The sequence below is a fragment of the Peromyscus leucopus genome, chromosome 8b (genome assembly GCF_004664715.2).
Source record: "Peromyscus leucopus breed LL Stock chromosome 8b, UCI_PerLeu_2.1, whole genome shotgun sequence".
NCBI classification, from domain to species: domain Eukaryota; kingdom Metazoa; phylum Chordata; class Mammalia; order Rodentia; family Cricetidae; genus Peromyscus; species Peromyscus leucopus.
In genome coordinates, this window is record NC_051086.1 from 59526278 (window position 1) to 59545509 (window position 19232).

Below are 19232 nucleotides of genomic sequence, written 5' to 3' on the forward strand. Positions count from 1 at the left end.
GGGCCTCCTGGAAGAGTCAAGTTTATTTTTCTCCACTGATTGTAAAATCATCAAATCCAAGTTCATCGAGAACCTGAGCTCAGTGATAGAATGCTTGCCTAGCATGCTTGAGACCTTAGATTTACTCCCTATAACTAAGCAAAGAGCAAAAACTCTCCCCAGAGCCAGAAGGGCTGCAGGACAGGCACAGGTGCCGTCCAAATGGACCAGCAGGAAATGAATGCCTCAGATGTCTTAGCAAGGTAAAAGACAAAAGCATCTTTGGAATGTGGAACTCGCCATTACTTAAGTCCAGGCTGAGTATCTTTTATTTGAAAAGCTTGGGACCAGAAGTATTTCAGAATTTGGAAAACTTGTGTGGGCTTTATTGGTTGAGCATTCCTAATCTGAAAATCTAAACACTAGAATCTCAAGCTTACAGAGCACAGTGGCACAAGTCTGAGACCCCAGCACTTGGGAGGTTGAGGCAGTAGGATCTTTGAGTTCTAGGTTAGCCTGAACTATGTGTTTAGACACAATTTTTGGTATTGTTTTTGAGACAGGGTTTCTCTGTGTAGCCTTCTCTGCCTCCTAGTCCTAAGACACAGTCTTAAAAAAACAAATAAAAATTTAAATCTGCTATTTTGGAATAGGGATATTCAACCTGTATTAAGCAGACAGAGTATATTAAATCTGACCAGAGAGTGCTCTGGTAGATTCCAGACAAGGTTTGCTTGAAGGCTACTTCCCAAAGTGAATATGGAAGCATGCAGTCTCACCTGCTTCCAGCATCTCCTACTAGTTCGGGGACTAGCTCTAACAGCATGAGAGGACAAACAAGAGAGAAAATTTGGGGGTCTTGAGATGGCTGATCTGAGTAACCAACTAACCCTCTGTCTTCCTGCTGCTCTATGAACTTGAAACACCTTCTTATTGTTCAAACTAGTTTGAGTTGGGTTTGCTGTTATTTGCTGCTGGAACAAAAATCCTAAGAAGATACATTATCTGTATAGCAGAGCCAGTCTAGATTCTCTGTAGCTCTGTGCTAATGTTTACGTACGGGTTTAACTTCCCAGAACACAGGAGAGAACACTGGCTTGGGAGAAACATCTGTGTAGTGGGTAGCCATTCCAGCTTGGATCTGGAAGTTCCAACCCCCATTGAGACTCTGGCAACTGTCACGCCTACGAGGCGGGGCGAGGGGAGGCGCCTGGGGACCCGGGAGCTGGATGGGCCAGCGCTCTCTCTGTGCGCTCTCTCTGTGCGCTCTCTCTGTGCGCTCTCTTGGTGCCCGGACGCTGAACGGTGAAAGGTGGACTGTGCAGAGCTCCGGAGAACACCGCTGGATTGCAATACACCTTCCCCAGACCCTGCAACCTACCCATTACTTAATTTGTGAGTTACGCCATTAAATAAATATCCTTTTAACTACGTGGAGTGGCCAAAATAATTTCTCCAATACATCTGTCAACATAGAATTGCAGTAGAGAAGGAACTGTGCCAGCGCCCTCCCACCCTCCTCAAACGCACCCTGAGCCAGGCTTTTGCCTGGCCCGGTGTAATTACCTGACTGGGGTAGACTTCGATCCTGTAAATAGAACTTATATCCTCCTGGGGCCTCAGTTTCAAAAACTCCTTCTGCAACTTTACTGAGTGGCCACTCCAGCTTCCTGGCGTTGCTGACAGCCTGGCTGGAAGCAAGTGTGATTCCCTGTGACAAATAACATCCGCATACAGCATTACAACAGAGCTCTTCCAGGACAAGATGAGGAACCAAAAACACCTAAGACTTAATTGGCATTTTCTTACAGGGATTTAAAGAGGGTTTTAGATGTTTTCTCCAAATTCTTCAGATTTAGACTTTTATAAATCACAGCAAAGATATTCAAATGTCAGTGATATGTGACCCATTTAATACCAAAGACAATCTCTTCAGTTTTCAAGATCTAAGAAGAAAAATCCTGCTCTTTCTTGTACTGGCCAGCTAACCATTTGAGACAACTTGGATTTAGTTATTCACTTATGAGGCTGACCTTGAACCTGGAGCTTTGTTTATTCTAGGTAAGTGCTCTACCACTGAGCTATATCAACAGCACACTTTTGGATTTTAAACACAAGCATTTTAACCATGAAGACGTTCTTTAAGCAAAGTTCTGCTGTGGGATGGTCTGTATGTCAAATTGCTCTGATTGGTCAATAAATAAAACACTGATTGGCCAGTGGCCAAGCAGGAAGTAGGTGGGACAAGGAGAGAGGAGAATTCTGGGAAGCGGAAGGCTGAGGCAGAGACACTGCCAGCTGCCGCCATGACAAGTCTCATGTGAAGACACCAGTAAGCCACGAACCACGTGGCAAGGTATAGATTTATGGAAATGGATTAATTTAAGCTATAAGAACAGTTAGCAAGAAGCCTGCCACGGCCATACAGTTTGTAAGCAATATAAGTCTCTGTGTTTACTTGGTTGGGTCTGAGCGGCTGTGGGACTGGAGGGAGACAAAGATTTGTCCTGACTGTGGGCAAGGCAGGAAAACTCTAGCTACAAAGGTCCCAACAGCATATAATCCTGCCTCCTGGGAAAGCCATCCTTGCTCACCCTGGACACTGCAGCTGCCTCTGTTCTGTCTCTTGTCCACTCTGTAGCCACAGGCAACGTATCAAAAGGCGTCCTACAGCTTATTCTCAAGCAGCCCACCGGCTCTGTTTTCCCTGGATGGCTCTTAAAAGGCCCAGCACTGTGCACTTTTTTCCCCTTTGAGGCAGCCCTGGCTGGCCGCAAGAACTCATAATCCTCCTGTCTCAGTCTTCTATACTGGGATGACAGTCCAGAGCCACCATATTCAGCTGTCACGTCACTTCTTCCCCAGCTCCTACCACCTTCCCCCACCCTCTCCACTCCAGCTACTTCCTGACTTTTCCCAAACAGATGCTGGTCGTGCCCTCCACCGAGACTCCTCCTCTGTCCACAGGCCTGCCTGCCTTCCCTCCTCTGAACTCGCTCCACTGCCATCTCCTAACAACCTTCTCAACTTCAAATGTAAAGAGCCATCCAGAGCTGGAGAGATGCTCAGCAGTTAAGAGCACTGGCTGCTCTTGCAGAGGACCTGGGTTCAGTTCCCAGCACCCAGTTGGCAGGTCACAACCATCCCTAACTCCAGTTCTAACTAATCCGACACCCTCTTCTGACCTCTTCAGATACTGCATGCACATGGTACACATACATTCATACAGGCAAAACACTCCTATTTTTTAAATTTATTTTTATTAGTTTTAATTATGTATAGATGTGTATGTCTGTGTTTATATGTGTGCATGCAAATATAGGTACTAGTGAAGGCTGGATGTTCTTTTTTTTTTTAAGCCAACTTTGTTTCTGACCTGGACTATTATAACCATCTCTGCCTCATGCAGACACTCATTGGACAGAGTGATATTTACCATGAAGTCGTTGCCAAGCTTGTAGTCTCCAATGCCATAATTGTATGTCAGTTCTGCAACAAAATGATCATCCTCGGGCCCGAATCCCACCATTGTTTTACTCCATTTCCCATCATAAGGCCTAGAAAAAAAAAAAAAAGGTAATGAACTCAGTGGCCACAGGAAAAATCTGCTTCCTACTTTGGGACACAGTGAGGTGGCCAGTCCCTTTGGATCCCATAATTTCTAAATACGGATGAGATGACCTCTGAAGGTGCTGACAGCAGTTGTGGACAGCACTCAAGCTCCACAACCACGCATCCACAACCACACACTCCACAACCACGCACTCCACAACCACAACCACATATCCACAACCACGCACTCCACAACTACGCATCCACACACCGTCCTTTTGGCACTGACTTAAGGGAAAGATCTAGTTACCTCTAAAAACTGTAGGGAAAGGAGTCCTAACGGCAGCTCTCTAGTCTAACCTCAGACAATGTCTTTGCATATCAGTAAGCATGCAAGTCCTAATGGACCTTGGAAGCTTTCAACTTGCCGTGGATACTAAGCTCAGGAGACTCAGCCATTCCACTACCCACTGCATGTACTTATTTGTGCCTGTAGTAAAATATGAAAAAAAAAAAAAATACCTGTCTCTGCTAAGATTCCTGGCACAGGGCTCCTTAAGCCTTAGGGTTCCCTGTTAAGTGGGCCCTGTATTCATGAACTCCTTCTGGAATGCCTGGGTTTACCATAATGAACTGATTGAAGGTGAGGTTGGATAGCCTGAGGATTTGCCTGGTTGTCAAGAAGACCAAAAGATTAGAATGTTCAGCCACATGCACCTTTGAGAAGGTGAGGGGTGGAGAGGAAACACTATCAATCTGTGTAAAAACTATTCAACGAGATTTGACAAGTTTGTGGGTTGTTGAAGCCGTGGAGGTGCAGGGATCATGGAAGCCAGTGGAAGTACCATCCGTCTTCTCTCCATACCTTCCTGCACACAGCTCTTCTGCTTGCCTCTTCCCAATTTGTATCCTTTATAATGAGCCAAGAAATGTAAACAGTGTCTCCCTGAGGTCAGGAGGAAGGGCCACTATGATTTGTAGCTGGTCTCATAGACTCCAGATAGACAAGGAATTGTTAAACAGTCAGAGAACTGGCTGGGACTTGGAGTCCTGGAGAACGGCTTACTGCAGCTCAAGTGCTGTGTGAAATGCCGAGAAACACAGCCTGAGTCCCCACTGCTGTGTAGGTAGCTTCCCGTGTTTCCTGCCTCCTTTTAAAAATTATTTATTTATTTATTTATTTTCTGATTCACACTCAACTCTGAGAAAGTGTGCTCTGCTCGGGAGAATTTCCAAACCTCAGATTTTAAGACAGTGTGTTCTGCTCGGGAGCTATTCTGAACCTCAGATTTTAAGACTCAATTGCCATACCCATTGCATGCAGCTTTGCAGCCTTCTTCAAATTCCTCATGGCGTAGAACCTGTAAAGAAAGTAGGTTAAATTGTAAAGTTTGACCTTTTTTTTGAGTGCTGGGGAACCCAAGGACTTGAGTTAGACAAGTGCCCTGCTGCTCCTAGCCCTTGATTTTTAAAGACCAAGTCTCACGGTGTAGCCCAGTTGGTCTCAAACTATAAGCTTCCTGCCTCAGCTCTCCACATGCTGGATTGCTGGGGGACTAGTAATGTACACGGCACATCTATACAAACTAAAAGGGCAGAACATAAACATCGTCATTTGCCAGCTTTAGTAAAAGAAACAAACAGAACTTCCAGATGCAGCAGAGGTAAGAAGAACATCTTAAGAAGGGCATGGTGGCGCACACCTTTAATCCCAGCACTCAGGAGGCACAAGCAGCTGGATCTCTGTGTGTTCAAGGCCAGCCCGGTCTATGGGGTGAATTCCAAGACACAATCTCTTTGGGGTAGGAAGCCACCTGTGGTAGAAAAGTGTGTTCAGCAGTAGAGAAGTCTGGCTGCAGCGCGTGATGCTGAGCAAGCTGTTTTAGGTTCTCAGTCCCAGACTGAGTGTGAGAACAGCTATGTTGGTGAAAATGGATAGCCTGTTTAAGCGCCTAAGACAGAAAGAAGCTAGAAGAGAGAAGGCTCTCGGTGTCTTCGTTTCTTTTCCCCCAAGACACTGTCTCACTATGCTGCGCAATTTGCCTTTAGACTTACTGTGTAGTGTAGGCCAACTGCTGGGATCGCGGGAACGAGCCAGCGCATTAGCTGCTTTTCATTTTTGATTCCTACTGCTCCCGTTCAAGTTCCATTACTTCCCTCAAAGATTACAAAAAATCAACTTTACTAGCTGGGCATGGTGGCACACCTGTAACCCCCCAGCACTCTGGAGGCATTAGGCAGAAGCATATCAAATTCAAGGGCAACCTGAGCTATTTACTGCCACCCCCAAAAAACCCACAAAACTTATTGATTTCTTTCCTTAATACTACCATAAAAAAAAATAGACCCCTAAAGCATCGCTCTGATGGCACAAGCCCCCCCCCACTTACTTCAGCATAAACTCAAAAGTGCTTTGCAAACATAGCATTGAGACAATACCAGAAACAATCCCAACTTGTATGTTCTCACATCCCGTCTCTTCGTCTAGCTAAATGCACATAAAATTAGTGTCATTTCCCAAATATCTCACATCACCTTTTCGGGTCTTCTTGGTATGTGGAAACCCTACTTTCCAAGGTCAGCTTGAATGCAAGGCCCCCCGTTAATTACTTCCTGATAACCCAGGTTGGCAAATCTCTCCTCTTGTATTTATAGCATAAAAGTAGCTAATACTTTACAGAACACAACTATCTATGAGTCAAGCACCATCTACACAATAACATGTTTAATCCTCACAACAACCTTTTGGTGAAGAAAGAAACAGAATAATGGCGTCTAGTACCACGAAAACCTGACTTTCTGTGACTGTTGGTTTCAAATCTAATTTCCCACATCATGTGCTCTAAATGGGAGCAAACCCCAAAATCACTTGAACCTCTGTTGCCAAACCTTAACATGGTACCCTGAAACAGCGGGTAGGTCGGTGTGTGAGTATGTCTGTTTGTCTGTCTGCCACATATCAGATGCCCTGCAGCTGGATTTACAGACGATTGTGAGCCACCCAACCCTGGTGTTGGGAACCCGCTTCAGATCCTCTGGAAGAGCAGTAATCACTCACAAAGGCTGAGCCCTCTCCAGCCCTTACACAGCAGCTATTCCGATGATGGATCGATTCGTGTTGATTGATTTGTGTAACTCCCTTTGCACTCCTTCTCTACCATCTCCGCACGAAGCTGGATTCTTGTCGCTACAAACTACTCTGCACTGGTGTGTCCCCTACTTCCCTGACTTAACAAAAGCTCCGCAATAAACTTCCACTACATCTTCAGCTAAGTGACCCTTTTAGAATCGCAGCGTCTCGGACTCTTTCGGGGTATATGAAAGGAGACTAGATTCTGACCTCATACTTAAATCTTGGCTGTCCAGAGGAGAGCCAAGAGTAACCACGAAAGAGACCATTCCGTCCTGCCCTGACAGGGGATGTTCACGTAGTGCGATAGCGGTGTGCTTGCTTAGCATGCAAGCAAGACCATGGATTCCATTCCCAGAACTTAAACTTTAAATCCCCAGCCCTGACGGACGCCGAACTTTGAATTTGCTGATCACACCCAAACGTTTCAAACCCAAAGAGACCGCTCTGCCATGAACTGGAAGGGACTATTTTATAACGTTTTGCCTGCCAATGCTCCTTCACGATGGACTACCAGCTCTCCAAGCCAGGAGTGGAACACACATTTGTCAAGATCTGTAGGCGACGGGACGTGCGCGCAGACAACACAGCTGGTAGGTCGGTGCCCTTTCAAAGGCTTCCCAACCCGAAAACGGGGGCTCGCCCAAGTGGAAAAGGCCGCCGTGCCAACCCGGAGTCGTGGGCCCGGCGGCTGAAGAGGCCGCACGCGCCCGGCGTCCTCTCCCCCCAGGAGCGGCTCGCGCCAGCCCCGCTCGGCCCCGGTCTGCACCTGCATCCCCAGGACATCTCGAAAGAAATGCACCGTCTGGAAGCGGTTCCCCACTTTGAATACGAAGTGCAGAGCTCGACGAGTGGCCATGACTCCCGCCTCGGAGACCGAGTCCCAGGCAGAGCGCCACGCCCTCCACGGACCCAGGAAGACCGCCGCGTGACGTCACTAGCACGCGCCGGCGTGCTGGCGGGCGGTGGCGCGCGGTAGAGCCAAGATGGCCGCTCCCGCGAGGGGCCTGTGGTCCTCCCTGAGACCGCTGCTGCGGGGGCTCCAGACTCGGGACCTCGAGGCGCGGCGCTGGGTCCGGGCGCTGCGGCGCAGCCCGGTGAGAGTGCTGTTCCCCTCCGGACAGGTGGAGGAACGGAAGCGCGCTCCTGACAAGCAGCCTCGCAAGGCGGTCCCCGAGGCCAGTGCTCAGGAGCAGCGACATAAACACCCTCAGGAGACCTCCCCATCCCCATCGACACCTGACACCTGGGAAGAGGCAGGGCTTCGCTATGATAAGGCCTTTCCCGGGGACAGGAGGCTAAGGTGATGTGTGCTTGAGGCTTGTCGACTAGTCCCGCTTCTCTTCCCTGCCGCACAGCGGAGCCTCGGGCTCTTGTTTCTACTGTGCAAGAAAAAGAAAAAAGAAAAAAAAGGGGGGGGGGGCTTCTTTGAGGTTTGTGCCTCGGCCAAGCACTGCGTGTCTGTTAGAACTACAGGTGTCCCAAAGACAAGAACGTTAATAATCACCCTCCTCTGTATCCGTCCACAGCAATGTCATGACCATAGTTAAGTCCAGGTCATTTCGGGAAAAGCAAGGGAAGATCCTGCTGGAAGGTCGCAGGCTGATTGCAGATGCTCTCAAGGCTGGAGCTGTGCCGAAAGTGTTCTTTTTTAGCCGTCTGGAGTACGTCAAGGAGTTGCCGGTGGAAAAGCTGAAAGGTGTCAGCCTCATTAAGGTGAAATTTGAAGATATCAAGGATTGGTCCGACCTAGTAACACCACAAGGAATAATAGGTCAGTGACTTACAGTGTATCAATATCTAGAATTTCTTTTTCATACAAGTGTGCTATCCTAGACTTTCTTATGCGTACTTGTCTTAAGGCAACAAATTTTATTTAAATCAAGTTTAAAATGTTGTTGGCTAATCTTAGATGTCCAAAAATAGAGTTCTCAGGCCTGTGTTTTAATTGTATTTTTACTGACAACTGATCCAGTTTCTTACCGGTTTGTTTGTTTTTGCTTTTGTTTTTTTTTTCCCCCCAGACAGGGTTTCTCTGTGTAGCCCTGGCGGTCCTGGAACTCGATCTGTAGACCAGGCTGGCCTCAAACTCAGAGATCTGCCTGCTTCTGCCTCCCAAGTGCTAGGATTCAAGGCATGCATCACCACTACCCGGCTTTCTCAGTGATTTTTATTATACTTTTTGTCTATTTTTGACCAAGTCTCATGTAATCTAGGCTGGTTTAAAACTCTGTATGTAGCTGAGGATAACTTTGAACCACTGATACAGCGGCTTCCACCTCCTTTCTGCTGGGATTACAGTCATGTGTACCACCATGCCCAGTTTTTTGTTTGTTTTATGGTTTGTTAACACATTTTATGGGCTGGCCTTGGTGGCACACACCTTTAATCCCAGCACTTGGGAGGCAGAGGCAGGTGGATCTCTGTGAGTTTGAGGCCAGCCTGGTCTACAGATCGAGTTCCAGGATAGCCAGAGCTACATAGTGAAACACTGTCTCAAAAAATCACTTTACTTATTTTGTGTGCATATGTTCATGCGTCAGAAGACAATCTGTGGGAATCCGTTTTTTCTTTCCACTCTGTGAGTCCTGGACATCCATCTCCAGTCATCAGGCATGACAGCAGGCCCCTTTACCTGCTAAGCCATCTCGGAGAATTACCAGGTTCATCTTCAGCTTCTTGCCCAGTTCCTCTCTTTCCCTCAGATATTGCCCTGAAAACTGTATGCTTTCAGAAACAGTGCATAGGTCATTAAATGAGAGCATTTTTCATCAAGGAAGCCATTCGGGGGTTTTTATTTTTCTAAGCACCCCAGCCTATTTGTGAGGAGAGAAGGATCACTAAGTACGTGATTCTGCCCCATCTAAACTTGGCACGCTTCTGCCCTGAGCAGGAGACCTCACAAATGGCTCGCTACACACACACACACACACACACACACACACACCCCACAGCCCTTGCACATGACTCCAAGGCAGTACTTCTCTGGGCTGGACTGTTTGGAAGAAGAGTCATTACTTTAATGAATTTATTTCCTGGGAATTTTTTTTTTTTTTTTTAAATTTTAAGACAATGCAGTGAAGGACAGCTGTGTGGCTAGTATATAAATCTTTAGGTTAAGCCTGCAAATTAAGTAAAACAAACCCCCAGTGGGAAAAAAGAGAAAGAGAAAAAGACACTAGTGTAAAGGGGTCACAAGTGACCAGGTGATTGCAAAAGATGTTCACCTCCCTAGTAATCAGGGAAAATGCAAATGGAAATAACGAAATGCTATTTTTTTTCTATCAAAGTAGCAAAAGTTAAAAGTAAATATGTCCTCTGTTAAGCAGGCTTTGAGGGAGGAGGCATGTATTTATCATTCTAGGTATGGATAGAGCACCGTAGCCTGTGAGGGAGGCAGTTCCATGTCATCTGTTAACATTAAGAGTATCCGTACACTGTATGTTTATTTCACTTACAGGAGTTTGTCCCAGAGAAGTTGTCAGGTATCTACAGAGAGAGGCCTCTGGCTACTCACTGTAGTGCTTTTTTTGAAATGAGGAAAATTTAAATCTTTAACGTCAATATGGAAAGAGCTCAACTTTGACACATATTACAAAATATTACAATATTTAGAAAAATACAGTAGCTGCAAATATACTGACATGGTAAATTTTTTAAAGATACATTGAGTAAGATGAGCAGATTACAAAATGAAATTTTTTTTATTTGCTTATAGGTTATATAGATGCCAGTTTTTAATTTTAAAATGTTATATGTGTGAATGTTTTGGCTGCATGTATGTATGTGCACCATGTGTATGCCTGGGCCTACTGAGTCAGAAGAGGGTGTCAGATCTCCTGAGACTGGACTTGTGAGCCACTGTGTAGGTGCTGGGAATTGAACCCAGGTTCTCAAGAGCAGCAAGGATTCTTAACTGCTGAGCCAACTCTCTAGCCCCTGTATGTCAACTTTAACATTTGGTTTTGGGTCCTGTAGAAGCGCTAGAGATCAGCTCCAGAGCTGTGAGCATGCTAGGCAAGTGCGGTACCACTGAGGACATCCCAAACCCTGTTCTTCTGTGTGTGTGTGCAGTGTTGCTCTGTGGATTATGATGGCCGTAAACTCTCAGCTCTCTTGCTTCCAGCCATCTGCCACCACAGTGGCTTTTGTCAGTGATGTGAAAGCATGGGAAATGTGCCGAAACAGGTGGGTGCGTAGAGTGCAGGGAGGAGACAGTTTAGAAGCAGATCAAGTAGAATGGGCAAAGCACTGGTAGAGATCTTATTGTTTGAAATTTGTGGTCATACTGTATTCCTGTCTTATACCCATCAATCCACGTGAGTCTATTAAATGGGTAACAGGATTCATTAAGATAGAAATTGAGAAAATACACTCACGAATACAAAGCAGAGTAGACAGCTGAAGTTGTCCTCTGATCTGACCAGGAGTGAATCCACCTTGCAGGTAGGAGCAGGGAGAAGGGGCATGTGACCCATCTCAACTCCTAATAAGAGGTCACCAACAACAGCAGGAAGCACCACCTCCTTTGGTCATAAAGATAAATAAACAAAAAATTCAAACCATTCTCGTGTCCACTCAAGCAAATCTCTTGTGTTGTTTCCTCAGGGATTTTCGCCAAACCTGACCCTGTTAAGATAACATATCCAAAGACTCAGCTTCACCATTCACTGCCCTTAGTGTTGATTTGTGACAATCTCCGGGACCCTGGGAACCTGGGGACAATTCTGAGATCTGCCGCTGGAGCAGGCTGCAGTAAAGTCTTACTCACCAAAGGTAAGAACACCTTTTTTTTTTTTTTTAATTATGTGCACAAGTGTATGTCTGTGTGTGGGCACGTGCAGGTACCTAAGAGGTCAGAGGTGCAGGGTCCCCGGAGCTGTAGTTACAGGCAGTTGTGAGCTGTCCGCTTGGGTGCTGGGAGTTAAGCCCTCATTTGTAAGGTTCTCTGTAAGAGCAGTACACACTCTTAATTGCTGGCCATCTCTATCTCTCCATCCTGGTAAAAGCATCTTCTCCCCAGTGGTTTCGCCGGACGCTTTTAAGTGAGTTGGGGTTCAGGACAGACACTCATGGCTCTGGTTCTTTGATCTGCCCTGGGCTAACTACATGCCCATAAACAATATGCTAAATGTCAATCCCCTCATCTGTAAATTGGGAATAATAAGAATCTCTCTTCATGGTTGGTTTTTGTTTTTTAAGATTACTTAAAATGGCCAGGCAGTGGTGGCGCATACCTTTAATCCCAGCACTCGGGAGGCAGAGCCAGGCGGATCTCTGTGAGTTCAAGGCCAGCCTGGGCTACCAAGTGAGTGCCAGGAAAGGCGCAAAGCTACACAGAGAAACCCTGTCTCGAAAAACCAACTAAAAAAAAGATTACTTAAAATGATGCAAATAAGGATTCAGGAAATGTTGCTCATCTTTTAAAGTTATTTTGAGATTTGCTGAGCTGTTTCAGAATTTTAAGTCATTTGGAGGAAGAAATAGATTCCAGTTTTATGAATGTACATTAATTGTTTATGCCAAATTTAACACTTGGTTTCGGATCCTGTGTTTATCTTGAGGTCTCAAAGTCTTCACAGTGTACAAATATCCACAACGCCCTTCCTAACTTCCCTTGAGTTATGAATCCTCAAGTTATGTGGAAGGAAAAGTTGTCACCAGAGTGATTATGTGTCCTGGTACATCTTTCTTAGCCTTGGGGAACTGTAGTTACACAAGCCACTCACAAATTAGCCTTATTACATGTGTATCTTTTCTCACCAGAAGGGGATTAATAGGCTTGGTTCTAAACATACCTGACTAGCAGTTGAGACATGTCAAAAATACCTCTTATACCCTGGGAGTGGAGGGGAGGGAGCATATCACTCATCAGAAACACCAAAGCTACTATTAAATATAAACTAATAGTGTGGCCATTGCTGAGACTTGCCTAAATTGCTCCTTCCAACTCTCCCTGACTCACTCTGTCCAAGTCCAGTTCTCTGGCAGCGTGAGACCCAGCTGCTGTTCCATTTTCAGTACCTCACTCACTCCATTGTTGAGAGCTCGGATAGCAGTGTGGCTTTGGAACTGTGTTCAAAAGCCTATATAGTTTTCACTTGTTAGCACGGGCTGGTGTCGGGGGGTAGGGGAAGAATAGGACATAGTTGGTATGATGCCCAGTGTCAAGAATATGAGGAGACGGGAACGCTCATCTTTTCCTTCCTCTTGGCCTATAGCCCAGCTCCCATCTCTGGTTCCATGAAGTGCATGGGAAAGCCCATAGGTGGGGATGTCTAGGCATGAGTACATTCTCTGTGTCTTAGCCTCCTCTCAGAGTTGGTCTGACTGATACTACCCTAAGTCTGACAAGTTACCTCTTACAATAAGGAAATCTTGTGACAAGGTGAGGTGCCCTCCTTCAGCTTGCCTGGGGTGAGAATAGGCACAAGGAGAGGTCAGGATCTGCTGGGCAGCCAACACAGAGGAGCTCTTACTGGATGTTACTGTGTCAGAAGGGTCTCCTCTGGCCTTCTCACTGCAGTATGAGGGAGGGCCGGAGGCAGGGACAGGGCTACCACCTAGTTTGGGCTCCTGCTTCCTCCTGGATTGCTGCTTGAACTTCCTCCCTGATTTCCCCATTGTTAGTAGAGGCAGGCTGCTCTCATCTAGATTGAACACTGAAGTCAAATGGGTATTTCTAAAAAAAACAGTCAGCTTCTGTCACTGGTTTGCTTAAATCCTTAGGTGGCATATTCTTGCTAAAATTTTACACTCTTTAGTCTAGTACACTCTGTTTCCATTATGCTGGCCACTGGCCTGGCTCCTGCTCCTGTCCCATCCCACCCTCCTATCAGGCATGCTTGCTCACACTCCCTGTCTCTTTGTCCCCTGCCTGGACCTCTCTCCAGCACGATTCTCTTGTCCCAAAGGGGCCAGCTCAGTGGCTCTTAGATGTTTAGTGTTTTTTCTGGAAAGCCTGGCTTTGTATAGGGTTGTCTTTTACCCCATTCATGCTTCTTTCTCACCAGTTACCACTGATACTGCAGTCACCTGATTCAATGTCTTTCCGGTACCATCACCCAGCTGACATCTTGAGTTCCCAGAGGGAGGTCCCTGGTGGTATTCTAATCCCCAGTGCATCCCCTGCAGTGCCTGGCCCCTGTGTACGGATGAGATGAGTAAAGTCTATTTCCAGCAGTAGCAGAAGTCAGTCTTCCAGTCCCTTTGCTGGTCAGTGTCATCGAGTGGGAGGCTCTTGGTCCCAGCAATAGCGAAGGCTGTCATGGAAAAACTCTTGGTTTATCTCCTGGTTAGAATGAAAGGGATTTACTTCAGAGTTCCCTTTGTAGTCTAGGAAGACTTATAAAGTCTCAATTGTATCTTTTGTCTTCTAGGCTGTGTGGATGCCTGGGAGCCTAAAGTGCTTCGGGCAGGCATGGGGGCACATTTCCAGGTGCCCATTGTGAACAATCTGGAATGGGAAACAGTGCCCAATCACTTGCCCCCCGACACCCGAGTCTACGTGGCAGACAACTGTGGTCTCTATGCTCAGTTTCAGCTGTCTAATAAAACTAGTGACCGTGACTGGGCATGTGACCGACGATTCCTGAAGTTTCACAAGTGTGAAGAAGAGGACCCAGACACTAAAACCAGCAAAGACTGGCTTCCCAAACTTGAGGTCCAGAGTTACGATCTGGACTGGACAGAAGCACCAGCAGCTGTGGTGATAGGTGGGGAGACCCATGGGGTGAGCCTGGAGTCCCTGCAATTGGCTGAGAGCACTGGTGGCAAGAGGTTGCTGATCCCCGTCGTACCTGGAGTGGACAGCCTGAATTCCGCCATGGCTGCAAGCATCCTGCTCTTTGAAGGGAAAAGGCAGCTGAGGACAAAGGTGGAGGACTTGAACAGGGACAGGAGTTACCACTGAAGGAAGACGGGAGTCCTCAGTGGGAGGGGGCCTCCAGCTCCTGCTACACTCGAGGGATGTTAGGAGGCTGGCCACGGTGGTAACGTAGAACCAGGAGGGAGGCATTGCCACCATTGATGTGGTTACTGGAAAAATAGCAATTTCTATCAGTTTCTGCTGCTCTTCATTAAATAACAGAGATCAAAATTCTTTTTTACTTTCCTTATATGAGTGTATGTTTGCATGTATGTGCACCACGTGTATGCCTGGTACGTGGCAGAAGTCAGAAGAGGGTGTCATGGTTCCCTGGAACTATGGTGAACTGCCATGTGGGTGCTAGGAACCAAGCTGTGTCCTCTGGAAGAGCAACAGGTACTCTTAACCACTGAGGCAACTCTCCAGCCCCGTCAGAAGTCTTCCTAAGATCTCCCACCTCCATTAGTGCTGAGTTGAATAAGGGTGACAATACCAATAGACGGTCGACCCATGGCTTTGTATGTACCTGTTTTTAAAAACCATCCACTAGGGTTAGGATGTAGCTTAGTGGTTAAGCACTCTCCCAGGTTCCACCTATACCATCGGGGCAAAAACAATTGGCCACTAGGGAACGTTTTTCTAAGGAGTTCCCAGGTGCTTTGCTCTAGAGCAAGGATGACCTTTGAACCAGCTGGAAAGTGCTCTGCAATCACGGGATTCTGTGTGGAGGTCATGTCCTAGTCACTGTATCTGTGTCTGATTACTGGAGAGTGGGAAATAAATTGCTAATAAATACAGAACCAGATTACATTAAAAAGTTACAGTTAGGGCTGGAGAGGTGACTGAGCTGTTAGAGGTTAGACTCACAACCAAAAAAAGTTACATTTAAGTGTGGCCAATAGATACCCTCCCTGCCCCCCCTTCAGTTTGAGATAGAATGTTATGTAGCCCAGGCTGGCTTCAAAGACTGTGTATCTAAGGATGGCCTCCTTCAGCTCCTGGTCCTCCTGACTCCACCTCTGAGTGCTGAGATTACAGCCGTGGAACACCATACTATGCAGTGCAGGGGCTCAAACACGAGGCTTCCGTGTGTACTAGGTAAGCACTCTGCCTACTGAGCCACATTCCCAGCCCCTTAGAGTCTCCTTTCGTCTTGTAGTGATAAGTACATTGCTAACAGAACCCGGGAAGGCGGGGCGCAGGGTATGGCATCCCACGGGCAGCTGATGTGTATTTCCCCCTTTCTGGTGAGGCAATAGAAGCAGTTAATTCATCAGGTAGTGTCATGCCTCCTTAGCCCAACATCTCTGCAAAGTTGTTTTGAGACAGGGTCTCACTAGATAGCCCTGGATAGTCTGGGACTTATAGACCAGAGTGGCCTTGAACATAGAGATCTGCCTGCCTCTGCTCCTGAGTGCTGAGACAAGGTGTGCACCACCATGCTTGGCTTTACAGACATTTGTTTTGTTTTGTTTTTCAAGACAGGGTTTCTCTGTGTAGCTTTGGAGCCTGTCCTGGAACTCATTGTGTAGGCCAGGCTGGGCTTGAACTCACAGAGATCCGCCTGCCTCTGCCTCCCCAGTGCTGGGATTAAAGGCGCATGCCACCACCGCCTGGCCCAGACATCTTTTTGAGGACTCTATGAAGAAAGACTAGAAACTGAGTCTTGAAATTTGCAGCATAACCTGCCGCTGTTGGGGAAGGGCCAGCTTGCTTACCAGTTCCTTGCTAAGTGTAGTTTATGTGACACCTGATTAAATGCTGTGGTTTAGGGGGACAACAAGATGGTTCAGAGAAAAAGGCATTTGCTATACAAGCCTGGTAACTTGAGTTCAATCCCTGGAGCTCACATAAAGGTGGAAGGAGAGGACCAACTCCACAGAGTTGTCCTCTGACCTTCACATACACGATGATGATGATGATGATGATGATGATTCAAGGAGCTGGAGAAATGGCTCAGCTGTTAAGAGCACTTAACTGGACCCAAGTTCAATTTCCAGCAGTCATGTTGGGCAGGTCACAACCACCTCTAACTTCATCTCCAAATGTTCTGATCCCTCTTCTGGCCCCCTCAGGTGCCTGTACTCACTTGTGTACAAACACAGACATACATATACATGCAATTAAAAGTTAAATGAATCTTTAGTTTTTAAATCAAGAAGCAATCACTGGGTTCTGTGAACTGAAGGTCCTGCAAGGTCAGGATGCCGAGGTCCTGATCATACTGCCTCAGTGCCATACTCTCAGATCTCCAGGGACAAGCCGGGTCCCTAACCTCCCAGAGGACAGCCAGGGAGGAGAAGGCCAAAGCAGGTGGTAGCACGTGCTGAGTGACCATGGGAAGGGCGGGTGAGCTGGAGATTGGGATGCATTCTAAACACTACTCTGCAACCTCAAAGAATAGATCTGAGCAGGGCGGTGGTGGCACACACCTCTAATCCCAGCTCTCGGAAGGCAGAGGCAAAAGGATCTCTGAGTTCGAGGCCAGCCTGGTCTACAGAGTGAGTTCCAGGACAGCTAAGGATACACAGACCCTGTCTCAAAAAAGAAAAAAAAAAGAATAGGTTTGGAGTTGAGAATCACAGAAAGTAGTTGTACACCTCCCTCAGGCACAGTGGTTCCAATGACTGGATTCCTTTAGCTGCTTACTCAGAGAGGCTGAACAAGGTGCCACATGCCCAAGAGAAATCAGAGCCAGCCCCTTCCTTTCTAATCTGTCAACTCCAGTAAAACTCTTGGGAGAACCAAACGGGCAAGCGTATTCCATGTGCCAGGTGGCAGGTGGCATGCTTTGGGGTGTTTTAGGAGAGAATATTGGTAGTTTTCAGTTTTGTTGGCTGTGTCCTCCCAGGATGAACACGTTTGTTCCTCCCTCCCCAGGGTACTGTACACATTTGATGTGGGTGGCCCACGGATTCTTGAAGCCCCCAGTCTCCAGTCAGCTTTTAGGAACCAGAAGAGCCCAGAGCCTTTTACTTTACTGTTGCCCACAAGGGGTGGAACACGGTTTGCAGAGAACAGGAGCTGAGGGGAACTGTAATGACTGTCCCAGCAGGCTGGTCTAGACGGCAGCAGATTCACACCACTCCACCAGCTCTCCCCCTCAACACCTTAGAAATGGCTAAAGAAACAAGGCTCAACTGGGCAGTGGTGGCACACGCCTTTAATCCCAGGACTTGGGAGGCAGAGCCAGGCGGATCTCTATGAGTTCGAGGCCAGCCTGGGCTACAGAGCGAGATCCAGGAAAGGCGCAAAGCTACACAGAGAAACCCTGTCTTGAAAAACCAAAAAAAAAAAAAAAAAAAAAAAAAAAGAAACAGAAAGCTCTACCAGGAAGCAAGCACATCTTGCTAGCATAAGGCCACTTAACTGTAATTTGTCTCCCTGCATTGTGTTAGAAAATAAAAATCAATGATAGGACGTCCTACATCTTCAAGAAGAATGGGAGAATGCAGAACCACTGGCTTGGTGCAACACGAAGTCCTTTTGCCATCCTGGCTGCAAGAGGGGTTAGGAGTTAGCCTTGGGGTGGGACAGAGGAGGGGCAAATTGTCCTTTTAAGTGACTGTGACTACAGGGGAGTACTTGTGGTGAAGTTCTCCCTGAATATGAGGAAGGGGTGCCCACTATGTCTTCCAAAATCACCACTGGCTGGTGTACCTGCCAATTTCTCTGGATACTGCTAGCCAAAGGGCGTGCTACCCCTGGAGTGGCCTGCCCATGTAATTTTCCTGCTGCCACAGACCTCTCCAACCCAGAGCCCCCGGACAGCACCGATCCAGTCTGTTGCTGGCACTAGGGGTGGAATAAATGGCCTGGGTGCGCCTGTTTTCCTTGCTCTGGAGGGTGCTGGGGAAGAGGAGGGATGGGTGGAGGTAGACGTTGGGGGGAAAAGGTAACCTTCACCTGCACATGGCAGTACTACAGGGTCTCATTCACCCTGCCATGGATGAGGTGCTGTGTGTGTCTCGTTCCCCATGACATTCTAATGTTAAATCACTTGGCAAGAGTGCATTTTAATGATGCCCAATTTCTCTATGTTCTTGGAAGGTTTCTGTCTAGATAAAATTGTGTTTTGGAGCCAGGCAGTGGTGGCACAGGCCTTTAATCCCAGACTCGGGAGGTAGAGGCAGGGGGATCTCTGTGAGTTTGAGGTCAGCCAGGTCTACAGATAGTTTCAGGACAGCCAGGACTACATAGAGAAATCCTGTCTAGAAAAACAATAGAATTGTCTTTTGAAAAAAAAAAAAGTTCTTGCTGATTGAAAATGGAAAAATCACTACCATGAATTCTCACTTTTGAGACAAGGAATGGTTCTATCCTTGTTTCCCTAGGAAACAGGAATAAAACTGAGCAGCCGTCCATGATATGAGAACTGCCAAAGGCTGGAAGAGCAGCGCAGTGACAGTCTGCCAAGGCTCCAGCCTGGCTTTGCAGTGAGCCTAGCTAGAGCAGTGGCTTTGGCCACCAGGTGGCGAGCCTCACCTCAGAAAGATTCCTCACCTCAGAAAGGGTTCCTCAAGTTAAAGATTTGGGACTTGCCCTGGGTTTAAGTTCAAATGGAGTCCTGTCTCCCTCTGCCAAGGAGCATTGCAAGCTTGGGGCTCAGCTCAGCAGAAGTCAGAATCGGAAGTTCAAGGAATGTGGACATTAACAAGAAATGGCAGAATGTCCAGTCTCTGGGAGAACTCTGGTGTCCCAATG

At 47.1% G+C, this 19232-nt stretch overlaps 2 protein-coding genes across 3 annotated transcripts in view; one reads left to right on the plus strand and one right to left on the minus strand.

Moving 5' to 3' along the window:
• Glod4 (glyoxalase domain containing 4) overlaps positions 1-7587 on the minus strand; it is a 19654-nt gene extending 12067 nt beyond the window's left edge. The window contains exons 1-4 of the mRNA XM_028866784.2: positions 7431-7587; positions 4843-4892; positions 3416-3536; positions 1546-1690 (exon numbers count right to left, since the gene is read on the minus strand). Coding sequence (XP_028722617.1) covers positions 1546-1690; positions 3416-3536; positions 4843-4892; positions 7431-7520 — 406 coding nt within the window. The 5' untranslated portion in view covers positions 7521-7587. The remainder of the gene's footprint in view (positions 1-1545; positions 1691-3415; positions 3537-4842; positions 4893-7430) is intronic.
• A 30-nt stretch (positions 7588-7617) lies between these two features.
• Mrm3 (mitochondrial rRNA methyltransferase 3) lies at positions 7618-14762 on the plus strand. 2 transcript variants are annotated; one of them, XM_028866785.2, is made up of 4 exons: positions 7618-7964; positions 8191-8435; positions 11270-11437; positions 14041-14762. In XM_028866785.2, the coding sequence occupies exons 1-4, from the start codon at positions 7648-7650 to the stop codon at positions 14571-14573; spliced, it is 1263 nt and encodes a 420-aa protein (XP_028722618.1). In that variant the 5' UTR covers positions 7618-7647; the 3' UTR covers positions 14574-14762. The 2 variants fall into 2 exon arrangements, with proteins under 2 accessions (XP_028722618.1, XP_037056465.1); XM_037200570.1 differs by having other exon boundaries at positions 7740-7758.
• Positions 14763-19232: the final 4470 nt, after the last annotated feature.

What these genes read in the sequence shown, in the direction of transcription:
- Mrm3 (XM_028866785.2), top strand. Translation starts at nt 7,648, where the DNA reads ATGGCCGCTCCCGCGAGGGGCCTGTGGTCCTCCCTGAGACCGCTGCTG. An exon ending in AACACCACAAGGAATAATAG is followed by an intron (nt 8,436 to 11,269) that starts GTCAGTGACTTA and finishes TTGTTTCCTCAG; the next exon opens with GGATTTTCGCCAAACCTGAC. An exon ending in TAAAGTCTTACTCACCAAAG is followed by an intron (nt 11,438 to 14,040) that starts GTAAGAACACCT and finishes TTTGTCTTCTAG; the next exon opens with GCTGTGTGGATGCCTGGGAG.